We start from the raw sequence: 23,325 nt of genomic DNA, 5'->3' as shown, positions 1-23,325 counted from the left end.
ATATATTTGCCTCCCATGAAAACGATCACTAGAGAGCAATCTCAGTGGAAAAACAAGGTGATAATCAAGTGGACCAGATTACCCATTCCGTGGGTAATCAGTCAGCCTATTTCTCTTGCTACCCATGTCTTTGCCCAATGAGATTATGAACAAAAAGGACATGGTGGCAGGGATGGGGTCAGTGCTTGAAATGGGCTCATTAGAGTCTCTCTCTGATTCTCTTACTCTGTCCTTATCCAGACTTCCACTTCCCCAGATCCTCCCACCCTGTTTTAAGCTCTAATTCTTCAATAAGTATTTTCTAAATGAATTAATGAAAGCATGACTGAGTATAGTTGATACTAAGGAATTAGCCTTCATTTATCAGCAATAACCAAATTGAAAATGCATCTGTAGGTTTTTTTTTTCTCCCATATGAAACTTTTTAATGATTTATTTCACTTTGCTTCCAAACCTAAAACTTCTTATTTATCAGGAAATATGAGAGCTTTTAGAGGATTTATTTCAAATAATATTCTGGTATAAGCAGAAAATTGCCAGTATTTGTACTTGGTACTTCTAGAGCTTTGTCTACTGAACTCCACATTTAGAAAATGCCTATGGTGATTTCTAGCAGGCCTTAGTCTGTTTCTTCTTTTTCTTTTTGCTGTGCTTGGTTTAGAAAAAATGAAGAAGAGGAAAAAGATTAGGTAGTGCTAGAAACCACCACAGTAGGCATTTTCTAAATTTGGAGATCAATAGACAAAGCTCTAGAATTAATTTAAGCATCTTCAAAGTTCACTCCTCACCACCCATGCCTACAAATGCACACCCAAATTAGAGCAGAAAGGTGATTTTGATTATTGCAGTCAGACAATTTAGATCATTAAGACTCTAAATGGGCTTGTTAGTGTCTCTTTTTCTGATTCTCTTACCCTGTCCCTATCAGATTTCCACTTCCCCAGATCCTTCCACCTTTTTGTAGCTCCAGTTGGTCAATAAATATTTTAGCAGATAAATATTATCTACTGTATTACATTATATTACTCTACTAAATTATATTATTCACCCTAATACCTATCGGAGTACAAAGGTGATTTGAGATACTGAGTTACGGCAAACAGCTAATTTAGATTCCAAGGGGAAGTCTCAATGATCTGAAGTGGCTGTCTGAAGTAAATCACTTTTCTAGTCTACCTTGGATGTGCATTTGTGAGGATGGTAAGGAATGAATTGTAAACATGCCCAAATTAAATCAAGTGCAGGAGAAAAAAAAAAAAAGAAGAACAGTATTTTGTAATGACAAAATCATTTCATATACTAAATTCAGTGGTATCTAGACCGGAGTGGTACAGGGCAGACATTCCTTAGAAGTTTCTAACTAAGGGAGAGGAGTGGTGGCTGAATGTATTTGGGAATGCTGAGGTAAAGTTGCTCTCTAGAGCTCTGGATTTGGACATGGTAATGAAGAGGGTTTTTTTTTTTTTTTAATTTGGAAAATATAATGACAACAGTTTATACAGAGGATGCAAGGATATAAAATAACTTTGGATAGGTGGTAGTTTTTGAGGGGCATCTCATTTCCCAGAATTTTAATGCAGGCTATAAAACTTGTGTATTTTCCCCCTAGATAATTAAGACCTATTAGAAGGATCTAAGCAGAGAAAGGAAATCTTGAGATGGTTTGTGGGATTATTAGAAGAAAAGGTGAGATAAAAAGAGATCGACGAGGACATTTTATAACAATACTAGCGTTGAGATGGTAAGACTTTAGATGAGAGTGGTGATAGAAAGGAAAGAAACAAGGTATAAATGCAGAGACAATTTTGCTAGATTTAGAAGTCTGAGATAATTATATACAGGGGATTATATGTCAGAAATTATTCAGAGAATCCCAAACTATTGCTCTTTTGGAGATACAAGTAGAAGTGTTTTGTCAGTATATTGCCCAACCCTGCCCATACTACATCCCCTTAGCTTAGTACATGAAAGGTATAATTTTTTTTATAGCTGTTGGTAAAGTTGATGGTTATCAGTTAAAGATATTGTGAAAATCAGAACTAAAATGTGCACAACTCTCATCATCTTTGATGCCAAATAGGTGTATATTAGGGTTCCATGGCTCCGTATTTTACCTCTTAGCAAGCTTTCCTCCCTGTGAGTGATATGACACAGGGAAAGGAAAAAGTTCAAGTTACTGTAGAAAACTGTGTTGTCGATGTCCAGACTAGGTGGCTAACTTTCATGAAGCTACTACATTTGTAAGTTTGCTCCAAGGCATTCCTAGATGCAGGCACCATCACCTAACAAGGAGACAAGAGCTGGTTATTTGAATATCTCAATAGACCTGACATTACCTGTCATCATCTTAAAGTCTTGCTACTCAAATTCTGGTCATCAGACTGGTTGCAACAGCATCACCTGGGAGCTAATGAGAAATGCAAAGTCTCAAGTTCTACCTCAGGAAAACTGAATAAGAATCTGTATTTTAAGAAGGTTTTCAGGTGATTCTCAAAGAAAATATTTGAAGCACTGACCTAAAGTTTTTGTGAAATGTCTGTGGCACTGGGCTGGGACCGTGAGGTGCTGGTTGCAGCAAATATTGAAATTCACAGGAATAGACCCTGACTCCAGGGGTTCAAATTTGAGACAAATGAGATCTTAGAAAAATATTTACACAGATGTATTAACATCTATTGGATTTGAGGAGAGAGGTTGGTAGAAAAAGAATCTTTTCCTTTGATTTACTGTTTCATAAGGAAAAATATCCAATCCTAGAACGCTAACTTGGGAATACTGGTATTAACATTCTATTAGAATACTATGACTTATTAATTTTTGTTTCAGCTGTATGTGTAAATTGACACTAAAAGAACTGTGTAGAGTTTGATGAGCTCTTTACCTTGTTCTCAACTTTAGCGTCCTTCGTTCATAATGGAGGAAATGCCCTCATTCACCTGGCCTGTTAGGAGATTTATTTTATGTCATAGTCTTGTGAAAAAATACAAGTGCTAGGATTCTAGACCTGTGAGCCCAGGGTGTGATATTTTGGACTGCAAATCCCAAGATATTTGTTAGGATTTCAGAAATGGTTATTCAAGTACACACTGGGTTATTTTTTCTTTTGGTGATAAAGACGTTTCATTTGCCAAATGCACTGATATCTAGAAGATACCTAAGTAAGATCAACAGTACTGTTTGCTGTGAATTATTTACATAAGGCAGAAATATAAATTTAGGTGCTTGTTGGCTTTTAGGCTTCTTCAATTATTCCTTTGCTCTCATTTTTTCTTTTGAATATCTTGAGTTAGAAAGGAGAGGTTAAGAAGGGGCTCCCCTTGCTTTTATCCTTTACAAAAAACTTTAAGTTCCACTTTAATAGAAGAAATTTAGTGTGATGAAATATTTCCATCTTTATTCTTCTCTCTTGCTGGCTATGGAGAAAGCTAAAACTTTGAGCTGTTTTACAGGGTCCCTGTAGCAGGATAGTTTGCATACAAAAAGTAAGGAATAAATTAATTAACTCACCCATTTTTCTTTGGCACTGCACTTTAGACCAGGAAAGAATCCTGAGATAATTTTTGTCCTGAAAAAGAAATGAATAGGCAGAAATAGAACTCAAATTTTTGTTGCTGTCTTTTTTGTGTTTCAGCTGTAACGATGACGAGACCTCATGTGGGCTTTGGAAATCTATTTTCCTGTCCACTTATGACAATGAGTCATTATGAATGGTCTGTTTGAAATAAGACTGTAAAGCTTATGCCAGTCTGGGGTTCTACGAATAATTAAAAAAAAAAAAAAAACTTTAGTGGTTAATGAAACTGTAGTTTAGATTCAAATTAGAACACACGGTGAAAGAAGAAACAATTATATGTAAATATTATTAAAAACTTAAAATCTCCTAATGCTCTGAAAGAAATGCAATCTTTTTTATTGAGTCCTTGAAGGCTTGTTTGACTTGCTTGTTTCGTAGAGTGTAAATGAAAAGGTTCATCAAAGGGATAAATGAGGTGTTGAGCAGTGATACCACCTTATTAAGGGCCACTCCTTCCTTTGCTGGTTTGATATAGATGAAGATGCAACTTCCATAGGTGAGGGAAACTACAATCATATGGGAAGAACAAGTAGAGAAAGCCTTTTTTCTTTGCTGAGCAGAGGGCAGTCTTAAGATGGTCTTGATGATGTATGTATAGGATACAATTACACACACTAGTGTGAATATGAGGGTTAGCACAGCCACGGTTAAGACAACTTGTTCTACAGATTGCGTGTCTGAGCATACAATCTTCAGAAAAGGGGATGCATCACAGCCAAAATGGTCAATGAGATTGGAGTTACAGAAATCTAGCTGAACTTCCAGGCTAAGTGGTGGGAGTATGACAAGTAACCCAGTCAGCCAACAGCAAAGGACAAATATGGTGCACAGCCTGTCATTCATGATGGTGGTGTAGCGCAGAGGCTTGCAGATGGCCACGTAGCGGTCATAGGACATGACAGTTAGAAGAAAGAATTCTGCTGCCCCGACAAAGATGACAAAAAATAATTGGAGTACACAAGCATTGTAGGTAACACTTTTGTCCCCAGTTGTCATGCTGTACAGGAATCTAGGAACACAGACAATTGTAAATATTATTTCTAAGATGGAGAAATTGCAAAGGAAAAAGTACATGGGTGTTTTGAGGTGAACGTCCACCAGTGTGAGGAGGATAATGATTAGATTTCCAGCAACGGTGAAAATGTAGGTAAGAAACAGAAATACTGTCAGAAGAACTTGTAGTTGTGGGTCATCTGTTAGTCCTAGCAGGATGAATTTTGTTATTGCAGAACGATTTATCATCAGTGATTTTAGTTATGTAATGAGCCTGTGTCTTAAATCACAAGCTTTGAATCTGGGGAATAGACTATAAAAACAATATTTCAATATGCTAAATGTAGAAAATTCAATCAAGACAGTAAAAGCACATTTTTTTTTCTTTTACTTGATCATCAGCAATGTTGATGTAGAAGTGGCTGCACCCTGCTTCATTTCCCTGGACTGTGCTTTACCCAGGGCTTCAGAATGAGGTTCATGAAAAATATCCTTCTGATTTCCAGTAGGATCTCACAGTCCACTGAGAGGAAGGCAGGCATCATGGTATCCCCAGTGGGGGCTGCATAAATATTGGCTAAATGGAAAAAAAATGATCTGTGTAAAAATTTCATTTCCCCATTTGTCAGGGCAGTGCATCAAGTTGTTCTCATACACTATGGTAATGTGTTCCCACCAGTGGCTTATCTGTACTATTTTTCATGCTTTACAACCCTTGTTCCTTTCAAATAATGCCTGCTTAATCTCACTCACATCTTACTCAACTTCACTGTTTGGCTGAACTGTGGCAGTGTCCCAGGGCTGTCATGAAATCCCGAGTCACATACTCCTAAAGAATTTTTTCTATATGCTTCCTTCATGATAGCATGCTGAAATATTCCACTCTGTTTCTCTCCTATGCGTCTGCTTTGCCTCCTCTTCTGAATTTGTATTGCATATAGGCTTCCTGATAAGAGATTTGTTGGAACTTAAAGGATTTAAGCAATAAGGTGATCTTCATGTGATGCCTAATATCCCACCCGTCCCATACCATACCTTTCCAACAAATAGGATGTTCTATGGTCTTTCCAGAAAACACAGTCCTGTCTTAGACTTCCATAATCCTCACTGGGGACTTGCATTTTACGCATAGCTATTTATGTTCACAGTGCCTTCTGAGTCTGCCATCTATATCCAAGATGGAAAGAGGTGGTAGAATCCACTTGGGAAAAAAGCTGACCTCTTTGCCATCATTCCTTTCTTCAAAGGCTCACCTTGCCCTTGGGCATGTCACTAATCATGGTTGCCCCTATTACATTGCACATTTCTGCCCTTCAGCACTCTGGCCCAAGGATGGACTCTGACTCTGTGTTTAGTCCCCCAAAGAACAATTATCACCAGGCATTAATATTTAACAAGGATTATGTATGACATAAGGCTCCTGAGTGATGCATACGAAGCCAACTGAATGGAGCCATTCTACTCTGTAACACATGGGGTTGCCATTGAATTGACTTGATGGCTATGAACTTTTTCTTTCCTTTTTTTGTGTATGATGTGGAGAATATAATTTTACAGTTAGGTATGGATATTCTTAAACCCAACCAAACCACTTGCCCTGGAGTTGATTCTGACTTGTGGTGACCCCATGTGTGTTAGAATGACACTGTGCTTCACAGGGCTTTCAGTGGCTGGTTTTTTGAAAGCAGATAGCCAGGACTTTCTTTTAAGATGCTTCTAGGTGGACTGAAACACAATCTTTTCAATTAGTGGTTGAGTGCATTAGCCATTTGCCCCAGTCAGGGGCTCCATAGATATTCTCAAAAGCCAACATATCACCTTACGAGTTTTCCTAAAAGACTGCTTCCTTCTGAGGATTGTGAAAAAGAAGCCATCTTTTCTCCACCTCCCAGGAAGCTCTCGAGTAATTTTTCATTCCTCGTATTTACCTATTCACTCACCCATTCCAGTAATGGAGGTAATATCACACCTCTAAGAAGTGTCAGGGCTGAGTTTTATCCCAGGTCAAACTAGATCCACAGCTATAGCATTTCCAGGAAAGCTCTAATTTTAGAATTTTTGTCTATTTCTAACAATCATTAATTAATTAAAATGTTGGCTTTTCAAATGTTTCTTATCCACTCAGAATATCACCAGGGCATCTGGGTTTCTTCAATAAATCCTCCCTTGAGACACTATTTTGTAATATGAATGGTTTTTATATAACATTTGAAGATATTACCACCCAAAATACCATAAGTGTTGTTTTTTCTGAGTTTAGGGAAGGCATAATTTTGTCTGTTATTTCTATTGAGGGGAGCTGCCCCAGTGTGACAGAGTTAAAGACACCTTTGTAGAAAAAGGCTGGTGACCGAGACTAATGGGATAAACAGTTTGCCTGAGTGTTGGCAACCTTTAAGTAATGCACGTTCACACAGAGATTGCTCTACTAAACTAGGAAGTGGTGCTTCCCCAGGAACCACACATTTTCCCAGTTAGTGCCCCTGATGTTCTTCTCTTCCTCTTTCCTTGCCTGTATAATGCAGTGCCTTCATGTTGGCCTCCAGTGACCTCCAAATAATCACTGGGTGGCATCCCCTTCTCTTAAATTATTCTGTCTCCCTTACAAATCTTAAAAAAATAAAATATTTGAGGTGGAGCCAAGATGGTGGAGTAGTCAGATGCTTCTGGTGATCCCTCTTACAAAAAAGACCCCCCAAGACAAGTGAAACATTTATATATATGACAAGCTAGGAGCCCTGGACATCAAAGTCAAAGTTAGGAAATTGGGCTGAGTGGCAGGGGGAGGGAAAGACAGTTCAGAAGCAGCAAGGAGTTGGGGGACCTGACTCAGCAGGAATCAGCACCCCTCAGGCACGATCCCGTTGAGCGACCACCCTGGGGCTGGATGTAGCATTGGGGGTGCAGTTTCATCAGGGAGAGAGAGTGAGCCACACAGTCTACTCACACCTCCAGAACCAGAGAAAAACAGTGCTCTTGGCAAAAGCTAAGTACTTGTGTCTATTTTACTGCCCCCTCAGCCCCCCAGCCAGCTTCAGTGGCTGTTGATTTCCCTGGGCCGGAGATAAGCCCTACTGCGTATCCTGAGCCATTCTCCTGGCCTTGGAGAAGGAATAAATTAACAATTGGGGAAAAAGATAATCTGTCACCTCCACTAAGCTGGGGGGCTCAGGGCAGAAGTGGCTCCTGTCCAGCCACAAATGGTCTGCAGGCTTTGAATGCCTTTAACCCTGCATGGATCTGTGTGGGCCCATTTCAGGAGATTAGGCCCTTGTGACTGCAATGGTATATATGTTTGAGATCTGACTTCACCTGTTTCATCTGTGTGGTGGTGAGGTGGGTTTTTGATGTTTGATACCACTTTGCCTATTAAACAGGGTCCTCAGCTTCCCACGTCAGAGGGCTTAGAACTGGTCTCTCCACAGACATCACCTAGCCACCCACAACAGGGGTCCAAGGATAAGTGGTGCCTGCCAGTCTTTACAACCATAAGCACTGGGACATGCTTTCTTCACAGACAATAAGGGGGACAGTTGTTAGCCCCTTGCCTTGTTCAGATTGTGACCCCCTGCTGCAACTGGATACCTGTGCATACAGCAATCACCCTTGCCCCTCTAAGACTGTAGGACAGAGCCTCTGCCATACACTTGATGGACTACCTGGATGCCTGAGGTGAATCCATACAAGAAAAAAGAAGGGACTCCTAGGATCATATACCTGGTAACAGCTCTAGCCATCTGGTGATAGGACGTTAGAGCTTCAAAGGTCGAAATGATTAAACCAGCTCACTCGAGCAGCCTCTTTAGGCATATCAAAACAAAACAAAGCAAGAAACTAGGATACAGTAAGCAACCATAAAATAAATTAATACAACAACTTATAGATGGCTTGGAGACAACAGTCAATATCAAATTCACATAAAGAAGCAGAACATGATCGCTTCAACAAGCTCTCAAAACAAAGAATCAAGGAATCTTCTGGATGAAGATATATTCCTAGAACTACAAGGTGTGGAACACAAAAGATTAATACACAGAACTCTTCAAGAGATCAAGAAGGAGATCATGCAAAACACAGATCAAGCCAAGGAACACACAGATAAAATGGTTGAAGATCTTTAAAAAGGTTATTCAAGAACATAATGAAAAATTTAATAGGCTACAAGAGTCCACAGAGAGACAGCAATCAGAAATTCAGAAGATTAACAATAAAATTTCAGAATTAGACAACTCAGTAGAAAGACAGAGGAGCAGGATTGAGGAAATGGAAGTGAGAATTAGTAAGATTGATGATAAAACACTTGTCTGCAATACATTCCAAGAAAAATCAGATAAAAGAATTGAAAAAAATGAAGAAACCCTAAGAATCATGTGGGACCCTATCAAGAGAAATAGCCTATGAGTGATTGGAGTACCAGAACAGAGAGGGATAACATTAAAGACAGAGAGAATTGTTGAAGATTTATTGGCAGAAAACGTCCCTGATATTGTGAAAGATGAGAAGATATCTATCCAAGAGGCTCATCGAATCCTGCAGATATATGCATACCCATGTTCATTGCAGGACTGTTTACAATAGCAAAAAGATGGAAGCAACCAAGGTGCCCGTAAATGGAGGAATGGGTAAATAAATTAGGGTATATTCACACAATGGAATACTACACATTGATAAAGAACAATGACAAATGTGTGAAACATTTCATAACATGGAGGAACCTGGAAGGCATTATGCTGAGTGAAACCAGCCAGTTGCAAAAGGACAAGTATTGCATGAGACTACAATTATAAGAACTCAAGAAATACTTTAAACACAGAAGAAGATGTTCTTTGATGGTTACAAGCGTGGGGAGGGAGGGAGAGAGAGAGGGGGGTATTCACTAATTAGACAGTGGACAAGAAGTATTTTAGGTGAAGGGAAAGACAATACACAATCAGACTAAATCAAAAGCAAAGGAATTTCCTGAGTAAACTAAATGCTTCGAAGGCCAGAGTAGCAGGGGCGGAGGTCTGGGGACCATGGTTTCAGAGGACATCTAGGTCAACTGACATAATAAAATCTATTAAGAAAGCATTCTTCATCCAACTTTGGTGACTGGTGTCTGAGGTATTAAACACTAGCAAGTGGTCATCTAAGATGCATCAATTTGGCCTCAACTCATCTGGAGCAAAAGAGAATGAAGAACACCAAAGATACAAGGTAATTATGAGCCCAAGAAACAGAAAGGGCCACATAAATCGGAGACTCCATCTGACTGAGATCAGAAGAACTAGATGGTGCTAAGCTACAACCAATCACTGCCCTGACAGGGAACACAACAGAGAATCCCGGATGGAGCAGGAGAGCAGTGGGATGTAGACCTCAAATTCTCATAAACAGAGCAGACTTAATGGTCTGACTGAAACTAGAAGGACTCTGGAGTTCATGGTCCCCAGACCGTCTGTTATCCCAAGAACGGAACCTTTCCCAAAACCAACTCTTCAGACAGGGATAGGACTGGAGTATAAGATAGAAAATGTTACTGGTGGGGACTGAGGTTTTTGGCTCAAGTAGACACATGAGACTATGTGGGCAGCTCCTGTCTGGAGGGAATATGAGGAGGCAGAGGGGACAGAAGCTGGCTGAATGGACATGGGAATACAGGGTGGAGAGGAGTGTACTGTCTCATTATGGGGAGGACAACTAGGGGTATATAGCAAAGTGAATATAAATTTTTGTATGAGAGACTGACTTGATTTGTAAACTTTCACTTAAAGCATGACTAAAAAAAAAACTCAAGTCCTCCATTTTGAGGAAACAGCTAGAATAAAATTTGTGAATTTCACAGGATTGTTTGAATGAGTGCTTTAAGAGGGAAACTATTAGTGCAAAGAAATTATATTTAAAACTGGAGTTTTAGAGAATGTGGCATAATTGTTTTACTTTCCGCTATCAACAACAGACAGTTTTAAATTATGGAAATCTACTATTCATCATTTTTTTTGGTGCAAGGAGAAGAACATTACTTTCATCCTCCATAATAAAATTAGTACATATTCATTTACTACATATGTTTAGAAACAACAGAAAAACATAGTAAAGGAAAATCTATAATCACATCACGAGGAGTCCACCACAACTCAAAAACACAATTTGACTTGCTCTTCATTTCTCTATCATATATACAAGAAAATTGTAAAACTTACAGTTCTAATATTGAACATTTAGGTTGCTTCCATTTGTTACATAATAATTTTTTCATGATGGCCCTAGTATATAAATCTTTTTCATCTGTCTGATTAATTCTGCATTTGAGACCTAGTCAAAAAGGAAATATTGAGTTAAAGCACATTTGATTCTTATTGTCAAACTAATCAGTTAGGAAATGTGTACCAGTGTATACTTCCAACATTAGTATCTGATAATCTTGTTTCCCTAAAGCCTTGGGGATTTCAGTATTATTCTTTCAGGAATTAATTTAAGTATTTTTTACTAAAAGGTAGTCCTAACTAATATTGTTCTGTTGGGGTTTTCTCTTAAGCGAGCTACAATAGTTTATTCTAATGCTTATTGGCTAGTTTTTAATAGTATATTTCACTAAAAAAAAAAAGATTCATCATCACCCTATTTCCCTGGCTATATAATGTTTTAAATTCATAGCAAGCATGTATTTATTGAACATGTGAGTTATTTGTCTGAATGCACTAGTAAAAAGACAATTCTCTTCAGAAGCTCCAGGTCCTAGCATCTAACCTAATTAATATGTCTTTAATTATTATGGATTCCTTCAGGGCTGAGGAAGCCCAGGAATGGGCTGGAAAAGAACTGGAAAGTTTCAATATAAGTTAGATAACCATTTATCAGGGTGCTTAAAACTATCAAATACCACTTTAAAGTGATATCTAACTCTCATGTTTTAGCATTTTATTGTGTACCTAGCTGGCCTTACCCTTAATCTTGATCCTAAGAACACTAGTTAAGAGTCACGTTCAGATTCAAACACCGTGTTATAAAGAACAGACTGAAAATTCAGGAGTTACTTTCCAAATCTTCCCTGAGCATGAAGGTACTTTTTGGGTTCAGATTTTTTAGCAGAAAGATCTCAGCTTGCTGCATTTACCTAGGGACTACTTTTATGTAACCTCCGCGATTCCAGCTTCCAAACCTTAGGCACAGATATGACAAGCATTTCATACTTACTTTCTGGTGGTTCCCCATCACTTTTTAGGCAATTTAACCCAAAGTTCCTCCTTGGGTCTGAGAAACACCAGGTACCAGTAGGTATCGTTGAGTAAATTTTGGCATACTTTTTAAGCCTCTCATGCTCTTTCTGGTAAAAGTGCCTTCAAATGAAAGGCGACACGCAAGGTTTCCATGGGCCACAACGGCACAGAGAACAGCACCACTCTGCTCTTAACTCTCACAAAGTCTAAAAAAGAGCCTGATTCCTATCTCATCAAACTAAGAAATACAATTTCCCTATATTCTGTGCCTGAAAGAATGGATTAAGAAGGCCAACGAGTGTTGGCAACTCTCCGTGGCTTTAATAATGAAGATAGTCTGATATCTCTGAGCAAAAAAATGTCTTGCCATAAATTTTAATTAGTAGAAATGGTGTCTGTTTTATTGGTTTAATCTGCTCAACTATACAGGGAACATCTGAATGAAAAACAAAAGTGTCCTAGGTGGCCCTATTCAAACCACTAATAAACCTACAGGGAAATTAACTTGGTCAAAAAAAAAGAAGAAAATAAAAATGTAAGCAGCACCTGTGGGGGGTGGTGTCCACAGAGACAAGAAATGCAAAAATAATAGTCTCAGTTGCACCACAGAAAAAGGCAGAAGATAAAGTCACAATCTGGTCCTCATCGTGTTCTCTTTACATTGTCTATTGCCTTCTTCATTTGAATTCAGGAGAAAACTAGTTGAGGATATGCTGGGAATCATCTGATGATTTCTGTGTTACAGGACATACTCATATGTCCCAATCAAGGCAGCTCTTCTCAGATATGTGATTGTTAGTCTTAATTTAATTAGTCTAAATGTCTTATTTCAATGATTGGGAGAACTAATGTTCATCTCTTTTGTCCTACTGATCATAAAGTTCATTCTACTCAGGTAGAAGAAATAAGTATTCATGTGTTAATTCATCACTGTTATTTCAAGCTCAAAACATACAGGGATTTTACTACACTTAAAGACATGTTTCTGCCTACCAAGAATGCAGGATATGGGTGGATAAAACACGAGACTCAAGTATATTCTAGATATAACACATTGTCTTCAAATATAAACACATAGATATTTTTAGAAGAGGAATAATAAAAAATAGAGAAATGTACAGTTACAATGGGAAATTTCATTCCCACTCTCAGGAAATGATATAACTTTAGACAGAAAATTAGAAAGGGCATAGAAGCCTGGAATAACATTATCATCCACTTGGTCCCAATTGACATTTATTGGTCACACCACCAAAAAACAGCAGGACACATATTCCTAGTAAATTTGCATGGGAAATTCACCAACATAGACCCTATTCTGGACCCTAACACTAACTCAACAAATTTGAAAAAATTGATATACATGAATGTTTATTGACCAAAAAAAAATTAAACTAGAAATACAAAGAACTAATTGATTATTTATTGGTTACTTTCATTTTGGTAATTTCATTCTTATAATTTTGTTCAACAATAAAGTGTCCATCAAGTCGAGATCACAACTTCAGTATCTACTGACATTACTGGTTCTTTCTTCCTATCAGCTGACGTTTTGTGGCTAAGGGATATGCACTGGGGAAGAGGACGTATCTATCGATCTGTTATTTTTTTTCATTCCTTGTCATTTCATCTCACTTCCTCTATACATGGTCATCTACTATTCCATCAACAAGCCTGTACCTGCTGGAATCCTTGCCCTGGTAAGTACCACATGGGGTAACTTTCAAGAGCTCTCTTACAGTAACCTGTCGCATTTGGGGTGAATTTCCTCTTCTCAACATGTCTTCAGATAAGTAGTAATATGTCAGCTTTTCCTTTTTGCAGTTAGCCTCATTTCTGAGTGGTTCATTGGAGTACCTACCATTTCTTGACATTTTACTTGAGGCAAATCCCATTATCTTCTTCCCAGGGAGGGAGGAAAATGCTACTCTACTTCCAAGTAATCTGACAATTTCTACTCAAGAGAATTTCATCTTATCTGAAAAGCATGGTGGGGGTGTTACCCAAAGCATGTCCTCCTCTGTGTGGCTTCTTGTCAATAAAGACATGCTGAGTTGAGGAGGGAGGAAGAGCCTTTATTACAAGCTCACAGGCAAGGAACAAGGAGGTGTACACCTCATATAAAGGTCTCTGATCAAAGGGAGGCAGAACCTTTTAGATGGTCTCATACAGGGAAGTGCAAATATTACGGGGACTATATAGGTTATCATGACATGCAGGCACAGTAAGACAAATTGTATTTTTTTTCCCTTTGGCATGTAGGCTACTAAACTGGGTTTGACTGGCTTGAGCCACACCCAGTGCTTTGAGGACAATCACAGCAGGGGGCAGGTTCCCCTTGGTCTAGCGCCCCCCTATTGAGCCACACCCCTTGCCATCACCTAAGGTTTTGTTTGCTAAGGGACAGGAAGGGCAGGTAAGCAGCTCCTCCCTGCTTGGCTATCAGGGGTAAGGGCTGAAGGACCCATTTTCCCACAACATGGCAAGTCCTGGGAAGGTGTCTCTAAGAATTCCTTAGATAGTCTTTTCATTTTTTGTTGTTTTTGGAAGAGAGCCTAAAATCTGAGGTGGTTGGTGTGTGTAGATAGAGCAAATTGAAAGCAGAACTTTAACTCCACCTTAAGTCTTTCCATGAGTCTGGAATCCATCTTGAATCTTAAAGTTGCCTTTTTCTAACAGCAGTTTTTCTGTCCTGTGTTTAACCTTTGGTCATTCTTAAAAATACAAACTAAAGAAAATATTTTCCTCTGTGGTCAAGCAATGCAGGATATCCCAGCCTGTTCCAGAAGGGCCTTAACACACAGTATGATCAAAAAATCTTTACCATAGACTCCCAGGAAAAGACATGCTTGAGAAAGCAGTTTAGTAGCATGTGCCCAGAAAAGCTTGTCCCACAATTGTCTTGTGACTCCTTATATACTCTGCTGCCTGCACAGACCTCTGCAATCGAAGTCACGAATCACTGGGGGCCACCTATATTTTACTCCTCTCTAACTCCCCTGATTGCCTGAAAAACAATCAGAATATTGCTGTCCCTGCCCTCCCATCCTCATTCTTTGTTTAGACCCTATAAAAATGTTTGTGTGATTATCATTGTTGCCCGATTAAGGCCCATGGCCTGGAGCAGTCGAGCCAATGAAACATACTCCAAGTCAGAAAGACAGAGAAAGTTTATTTAGGAAGTGGCACCAAAGAAAAGTCGAATAGCAGCACAGCCTGTCTCTATGGATTCCCGAAAGCCAGTTTCACATTAGAACTTATATGTGACTGTTAGAAGAGTTGAAAGTGTCTTTTGCCATGTAGCCCACAGATGACCAAATGAGTTACACATTGCAAGATACCTACAAAAGACTCCTTATCAGGCTAAAGAGGTACATGCTGAAAACCTCCTTATCAGGCTGAAGATTTACAGGCCAGACATCTGGGCTCTAATGTCTGTGTGGGGGTTCATAAGTCACAGACAGTGGAACAGAAAAAAACAAAGTCATTAAGGAAGGCATGCAGAATCATTAACAAAAGTATGCAGAAAGGAGAAGGCAGGCAGAGGAAAAAAAGACTTAAAGGTTCATCATGGCGTTAGTTATGTCAAGCTCTTAATCGCCCGTCCTGAATAGGAGAAAACATGTTGCAGAGTACTGGGGTCACATTGTGCCTTGAACTCCGCGGTTTCGTATTCATGGGACACGTAATTCCTGACTCAAGGTTGTCTTGAACCCTTAATAAACCTCTCTGTTTTACTCAGAAACAGCCTTGGCGTTTTCTCTACTACGTATTTTGTTGTCCTGGAGTTGGCTTCAGCTCATGGTGACCTTATATATAACAGAACAAAACACTGTCCTCTAGTAGGCCATCTCCATGATCTTTGCTCATGAAACTATTGTGTCAATTCATCTCATTGAGGGTTTCCTTCATTTTTGCTGACCCTCTAGTAAACATGATGTCCTTTTCTAGTGATTGGTCTTTCCTGATGGTGTGTCAAAAGTAAGCAAGATGAAGTCTGGCCCTCGTTTCTTCTAAGGAACATTCAGGTTATATTTCTTGTAAGACTGGTTTGTTCACTCTTCTGGCAGTCCACATTATATTCAATATTCTTTGCCAGCGCCACTTTTCTTAATTGGTTGACTGTTAACAGGAAGGTTGGCAGTTTGAATCCACCAGTTCCTCTGTGGGAGAAAGATGTAGCAGTCTACTTTGGTAAAGACTAAAAACCAAACTAAACCTGTTGCTTTAAGTCAATTCCGACTCCTAGCAACCCTATGGTAAAGATTATAGCCTAGGAAACCCTATGGGGCAGTTCCTCTCTGTCCTATAGAGTCCTTATTAGTAGGAATAACTCTATGGCAATGGGTTAACACCACCATTCAAATGCATCAACTGTACTCCTGTCTTTCTTTTCAGTGGTCCATCTTTCATATGCATATGAGGTGATTGAAAAGACCATGGCTTGACTCAGGCACACCTTAGTCATCCAAGTGATACCTTTGCTTTTTAACACTTTAAAGAGGTTTTCTGCAGCAGAGGAGCCCTGACCCTGCAGTAGTTAGGCATTCAACTTCTAATCAAAAGGCTGGAGCAGTTCAAATCCACCAGCCACTCCTTGGGAACCTTAGGGGCAATTCTAAGCTGTCCTATAGGGTCTCTCACCAAATTGATCTGCATGGAGCATATGATGATAAAATGACTTCATTTTTAGTAACCTGAAGGTTTTGTTTAACGAAAAAAAATTTTATAATAAATTTTTTTTGTGTGCTTTAAGTGAAAGTTTACAGATCAAGTCAGTCTCTCACATAAAAATTGATATACACTTTGCTACATACTCTCCCCCTAATGAGACAACCTGCTCCCTCCCTCCCTCCACTCTCTCTTTTCCTGTCCATTTTGTCAGCTTCTAACTGGGTTTTTAACCCCCTCTACCTTCTCATCTCCCCTCCAGGCAGGAGATGCCAACATAGTCTCAAGTGTCAACCTGATCCAAGAAGCTCGCTCTTCACCAGCATCCCTCCCCAACCCATTGTCCAGTCCATCCATGTCTGAAAGTTGTCTTCTGGAATGGTTCCTGTCCTGGGCCAACAGAAAATCTGGGGGCCATGACCACCGGGGTCCTTCTAGTCTCAGTCAGACCATTAAGTCTGGTCTTTTTATGAGAATTTGGGGTCTGCATCCTCCTGTTCTCCTGCTCCCTCAGGGGTTCTCTGTTGTGTTCCCTGTCAGGGCAGTCATTGATTGTGGCCTGAAAAATTTCTTTAAGTGTGGTAAATCTAATGTCATTTTATACCAGTAAATAAAAATATTGCTGTTAATTCTTTAATAGCAAAATGGATGTAATAGTAGCCCACAATTTGTTCTTGTTTGCTCTTTTACAGTTTTGTTTTTTTTAAATAATCCTTCATTCTTTTTAGGTTTCTTGACCTTTCAACTTTCATTAAACTATGTCATACAAGTTGGTTTCACTGAACATAATTAGTTTCTCTGGATCATTAATCTCAGGGAAAATTTTTCTTTTGGGTTGCTTTTTTTTTTTTTTTTCCTGAGTCAGTGGAACCCCTTGAGTATGTATTTAATAAAATGATAATAATCTTTTTCATTTTAAAAGTGTAAAATTAGCAATGTCATATCTCTTAGCTTGGAGGGTACATATACATCTTCATATAAGATATTCCTAAAATATTTCTATTCCAATTCTCAGTTATGAAGAGTGTAAGCAAGTATTTCATTGGTGTTAATAATTGATATGATACCAACTGGGCATAAAGGGAGAAAATACTAGGGACTTTACCTTATCTAGGATATAAACCAAATATATTGTAGCTTATGTTACCCTTGTCCTGAGCATTAGCGGAAGTTCATATGTGTATGTGGGGGAAGAAAGAATGTTAGAGAACTTATAGAACAGAATACCTATTCTACTTTTTTTTACATTGAGTCAGAAGTAAGTGTGGTGTGTGTTAAAATTGTAGATTGAGGCAATTATTGTGGACATCAAAGGCAAATATTTATCAGTGGCTTGTTTTAGTTAATTTTGATTAATAATTCTTTGAAATTTTATAGTGTAAAAATATAAATGATAAGGGCACAGAATTCATCAAATGCACCTGAAATCCATGCCTTAATCCCCCCTGCCCCCCATTATTTATATAAACTGCGTGGCAACTGATAAGGTGTGAAGAACAAATAATAAGGAGCTGGCTTCTCAAAGGAGAACATTTGACTCCAAGGCTATCATTTAGCCGCATTATGTCTGGATGATTTTTGTCTGATTACAGCTTTCTATGGGGATGTTTTTCCATTTTCTAATGAAGAAAGCTGTGGTAAAGTCTTAAAATTGAAGAACTTTTTACTTTAATCTGTCCTCAATATGGAGCCATTGAAGACATCTAGAAAAAAACCTCATATTCAGTTTTGGGTGATTATATAAGGAATATGACTGGTGGGTTTAAGAAATAAGAGTCTACAGGGAGGCAGACAGACCAATTTGGAGAAAGGTTGAAAAACTACAATATTAATTCTCCATCTGAAGAGATGTTTTTTCCTATAACCTAGTCAACCTGCAACAGGCAAACAGCCAAGACTTACCTTTTGGATACCTTCTAGGCAATCAACTTTCTCAGAAAAATGGTACAATTTCCTATTTCTGTCAAGAGTAGTATATGGCCAGTCATTCACACTCAAACTCCTTGAGTCCCTTATTTTCTGCTTTCGCTTACAAATCAGTTATTAAGTGTTATTGGTGATGTATAGAGCCCTGGTGACTGTGATTCAGACTTAGGCTGTTAACCAAAAGTTGAGCAGTTCAAATCCACCAGCCGTTCCTTTGAAACCCTATGGGGCAGTTCTACTCTGTCCTATGGGGTTGCTATGAGTCAGAACTGGTTCAAAGGCGGCAGATTTGGTCATTTATAACTTTCGTACCTTTTTCAGATGAACATTTTGCTTTGATGTAAGGATCCTTGTGTTTGATTGACCCACTGCTTTCTCACAAATGCTCTGTGTTTGCTTTTACACCTTTATAAATCTCTTCCAGGTGTAACTGAAATTCTGTCTCCACACAGGAACTGCCAGGTTACAAGCAATGTGGAATTCTAGTTACATGCATGAGTTCTGGATCCAGATTACCTGGGTTCAAGTCTTAGCCTTCCAAAGTATTAGGTGTGTGACTTTGATTCTGTGACTCAGTTGCCTTATTTGAATATGGGAATAATCATCATAAAAAATAGCATATTATAATTATTAATAATAGTATATTGATGTTGATAGTAATAATAGCAATATACAATTCATACGATTTTTAATTCATTTTATTATTGTCCTACATGTTACTTGGAACAGTGTCTGGCACATAGTAAATAATATAAATCATTATTTTCCTTGGTCACAGGGCATTTTCTTCTGTATTGTAAGCGTTCATGATCTGTGCCACATATGTGGCACTTCAATCTATGTTGTCTTGTGAAATTCCGTGTATTGTTATCATTTCATGGTGTATGCTTTCCATATTGAATTGTTGTCCCGAGGAAGATTTTCTTCCTTGCATTTTCCATACTGCCTAGCAAAATACTGGACATAACATTCAATAGAAATGTATAAAATTATAAACCAAACATAATCTGAATTCCAGAGAATTTCTGAAGCTCTTCTAGTTTCAGGAAAATAATGCCAATTACTCACAAGAGGCATGTTACCTTTTCTGCAGGAATTTAAATATCCAAAGCCCATTGCCTTCTATTCCATAAATATCCAAAGTAACAGAGATTAGGTTTGTCTTCAGAGCAACCACATAGGGATTAATTGTGCTGACAAACAATGTGTTCCCTGGTGTCCTGAATCTCAAGGGATTAATGTTGCCTTTGCTGTCATCCTTAGGAACAAAAGTTAAAAAGATGTTTGAGAAAAGCAGTCCCTGAGAAACTGGGTGAGGAAGTTGCAAGGGGAACTTCAAACAAAGGTCATCAGCATGCTAAGGAAAAAAAAAAAAATAAGGAGATAAGGAAAAATAGGGTTGAATTGCATCTTTTTAACTGAGTAGACTATAAAAGTGAACTCCAAGCTTTCTCCCAAATCCTCATTAAAGTAACCTTGGATTTATAGTAGCATGATGAAATAGTCGTCGTTTAATTTGAAGATTGTATTTAATTTCCTAAGAAATACCATAATCGAAGAAGGGCTATAAAGCCCAAGGGAAGGGGTGAACTTGAGAGGTCCTGCTTGCGTTCTCAGCATCCTCTTTTTCTCTTTTGAGAATAAAACAAAAGCTCCATGACACCAGGAATCTTGCCCTATCCATTCAATGCTGTATTCCAGTGAATTTTGCCCTAGCTGTTCAGTGCTGTATTCTGGCACAAAGTAATCACTTAGCAAAGAATTCTTGAGTGAATAAATGAAAGAATGATGACAGATCTTGGATGGAAATGAGAGAAATATTTTCCGTGTTTCCCTTAACTGTATGTTCTCTCACTTCCTCTCTCACCATGTTCCTTAGAAGTCTTCATGCCCATACTGTCATTTCCCTAATCATCCAGGTAGCAATCACAAGTGTGCAGTGAGCTCTATGACACCAAATTTGATTTCATCTAATTTTAAAGGGAGAAGGTGATTTCACAAGAATTGCTGGAGAATATGTTCTGGGATACATGAGGAAATAATTTATAAATATTAAAAGCACGCACAATTTTATATTATTGATCTTTTTAAACCTTTTTATAAAGAGTACAGGTCATACAATCAAAGCTGATATACAACGAGAAGTAGTGGAGAGATGATGAATAAGTATCCCTTCTTCAAGAAGGAATTCTTTAAAGTTTCTTCATCTAAGGTATTTTCCCCTTCTTTAGAAACTTCTTCAATCTATACGTACAATTAAGTGTCATAGTTGTTACAATTTTCTTGATCAGTCTGGGCAAAGCCGTGACCAATTTCAGTACAACTTGAGGTGATTTTTAGGCACCCCGGGTGCATCCTAGAGTGACCTCAGTTATCTCCTGTGCTACTTCCAACTCCAGGCTGAGGCTTCAAAGACCTGCAAAATGCTACCTTGTGGTGTTCCCTCTTAGTGAGGTGAATGGATGAAGAAGAGGAGAACGCCTCTTTATTCGGAACAGAAGCTGAATGAGTATCTCTCACGAACCTCCTGCATTTGCAATATTGGCGCTATCCAACAGCACTTAGGTCCAGCAAGGTCAGTGGGGCTGGTTTATCGTCGTTTGATTCTCCACAATATACTTAACTTTGTTCATTATCATCCAGACTTGTTAGAACTGGATACAGGTTGGCATTGCAAAAAATGAGATTTATGTACATAGGTTGTACTTGCTAAAGAGAGGCAACTCAGGCAAAGTGATCAATCTTACTACAAAATAAACATGCATATATTATAGATGTGTGATAGGTTAGTTACCAAAAAAAAAAAAAGCACATTTAGTGGAATTTTGTTGGTTGTTAAATGGTTTTAAAAGACAAAAGGAGAAAGGCTTTGGATAATAGGGCTGCCCCTCCCCACCCCCAAGAGTTTTGAAGTATTCAGAGCATATGCACTTTCCATGAACACAACTTTGAATAAATTTTTGGAAACACAATGAAACTTTAAAGTATAACTGCACAAGAAGATACTGTTCATTAAACATAAATAACATTCATACATGCATGTGAAAGTATAAACATGTATTTCAGAAAGATAGAACATGGGTAGATGCTTTCAGCATCTTATAAAAACAATTCACAATTATTGTTCTATTCTGTTCCATAGAGTTGCTAAGGCCAATGCACTTGGTTTTTGGGTTAGGTCCAATTCAACCTTATTACTGCCCCTCCTAATCTTTTCATTTCCTTCATCATTAGGTTCATTCTGTGTTTTCACACCATGCCTGGATTTGATCTCCAAATGTCAGCCTATGCTAAGCAACCGAATGCCCATCAACATGTTCTTCCCAAATTATGAACTGTATTTATTGTTTTTATTGATCTTCTTAACTCTTAACATTTTCATTAACACAAGGTATAATGGAAACCTTGATCCTTGGAGAAGTTTTAATATCTGGAATACAGCATTGAAGTAAACACTAAAAAACACTATCAAAGCCAAAATCAGTAGAAGATACCTAACACTTGAAAGCCTGGCTCTTTTCCTTCTCTAGTTATATCATATGGAAGAATGAACTAGACCCACATAAACTCAATGAAAGCCAGTAGAAACGTTTTTGTTAATAAAGCAATTTAAAAGACAGAAGAAAGCTATCTCCAACATCTTTGTGATTGACCCATTAATTCTTTTTATTTAATTCTGAAAGTGGACCAGTGAATGATCTAGGAATATCCTAAAAATTTTAAAATGAGGAGAGCTCTAGAGTACACAATTTTCTTTTATATCACATGTTAAACTGCAGTTGTTGTTGTTGTTAGGTGCTGTCTAGTCGGTTCCAACTCAGAGCGACCCTATGCACAACAGGACGAAACACTGCCCGGTCCTGAGCCATCCTTACAATTGTTGCTACTCTTGAGCTCAGGACCGGGCAGTGTTGCAGCCACTATGTCAATCCACCTCTTTGAGGGTCTTCCTCTTTTCTGCTGACCCTGTACTCTGCCAAGCGTGATGTCCTCTCCAGGGACTGATCCTTCCTGACAACATGTCCAAAGTGTGTAAGGCATAGTTTGGCCATCCTTGCCTCTAAGGAGCATTCTGGCTGTACTTCTTCCAAGACAGATTTGTTCGTTCTTTTGGCAGTCCATGGTATATTCAATATTCTTTGCCAACACCGCAATTGAAAGGCATCAATTCTTCTTCGTTCTTCCTTATTCATTGTCCAGCTTTCGCATGCATATGATACAGTTGAAAATACCATGGCTTGGGTCAGGTGCACCTCATTCTTCAAGGTGACATCTTTGCTCTTCAACACTTTGAAGAGGTCCTTTGCAGCAGATTTGCCCAATGCAATGCGTCTTTTCATTTCTTGACTAGTGCTTCCATGGCTGTTGATTGTGGATCAAAGTAAAATGAAATCCTTGACAGCTTCAATCTTTTCTCCTTTTATGTTGCTCATTGGTCCAGTTGTAAGGATTTTTGTTTTCTTTATGTTGAGTTGCAATCCATACCGAAGGCTGTGGTCTTTGATCTTCAATAGTAAGTGCTTTAAGTCCTCTTCACTTTGAGCAAGCAAAATTGTGTCATCTGCATAAAGCAGGTTGTTAATGAGTCTTCCTCATATAGTCCAACTTCTCGGATTATTTGCTCAGCATACAGATTGAATAGGTATGGTGAAAGAATAAAACCCTGACCCACACCTTTCCTGACTTTAAACCATTCAGTATCCCCTTGTTCTGTCCGAACAGCTGCCTCTTGATCTATGCAAAGGTTCCTCACGAACACAATTAAGTGTTTTGGAATTTCTATTCTTCACAATGTTATCCATAATTTGTTATGATCCACACAGTCGAATGCCTTTGCTTAGTCAATAAAACAGAGGTGATCATCCTTCTGGTATTCTCTGCTTTCAGCCAGGATCTGACATCAGCAATGATAACCCTGGTTGCACGTCTTCTTCGGAAACAGGCCTGAATTTCTGGCAGTTC

General features: G+C 38.6%; 1 protein-coding gene across 1 annotated transcript; it reads right to left on the bottom strand.

Moving 5' to 3' along the window:
- Positions 1–3,880: 3,880 nt before the first annotated feature.
- Positions 3,881–4,816, bottom strand: LOC126076406 (olfactory receptor 6C2-like). The gene has a single exon (XM_049884935.1). It carries the CDS (start codon positions 4,814–4,816, stop codon positions 3,881–3,883), a length of 936 nt encoding a protein of 311 aa, XP_049740892.1.
- Positions 4,817–23,325: the final 18,509 nt, after the last annotated feature.

Source organism: Elephas maximus, chromosome 4 (assembly GCF_024166365.1).
Source record: "Elephas maximus indicus isolate mEleMax1 chromosome 4, mEleMax1 primary haplotype, whole genome shotgun sequence".
NCBI classification, from domain to species: Eukaryota; Metazoa; Chordata; class Mammalia; order Proboscidea; family Elephantidae; genus Elephas; species Elephas maximus.
Note: the sequence above shows the minus strand (reverse complement) of the source record. Positions and strands in the feature narration are given on the sequence as shown.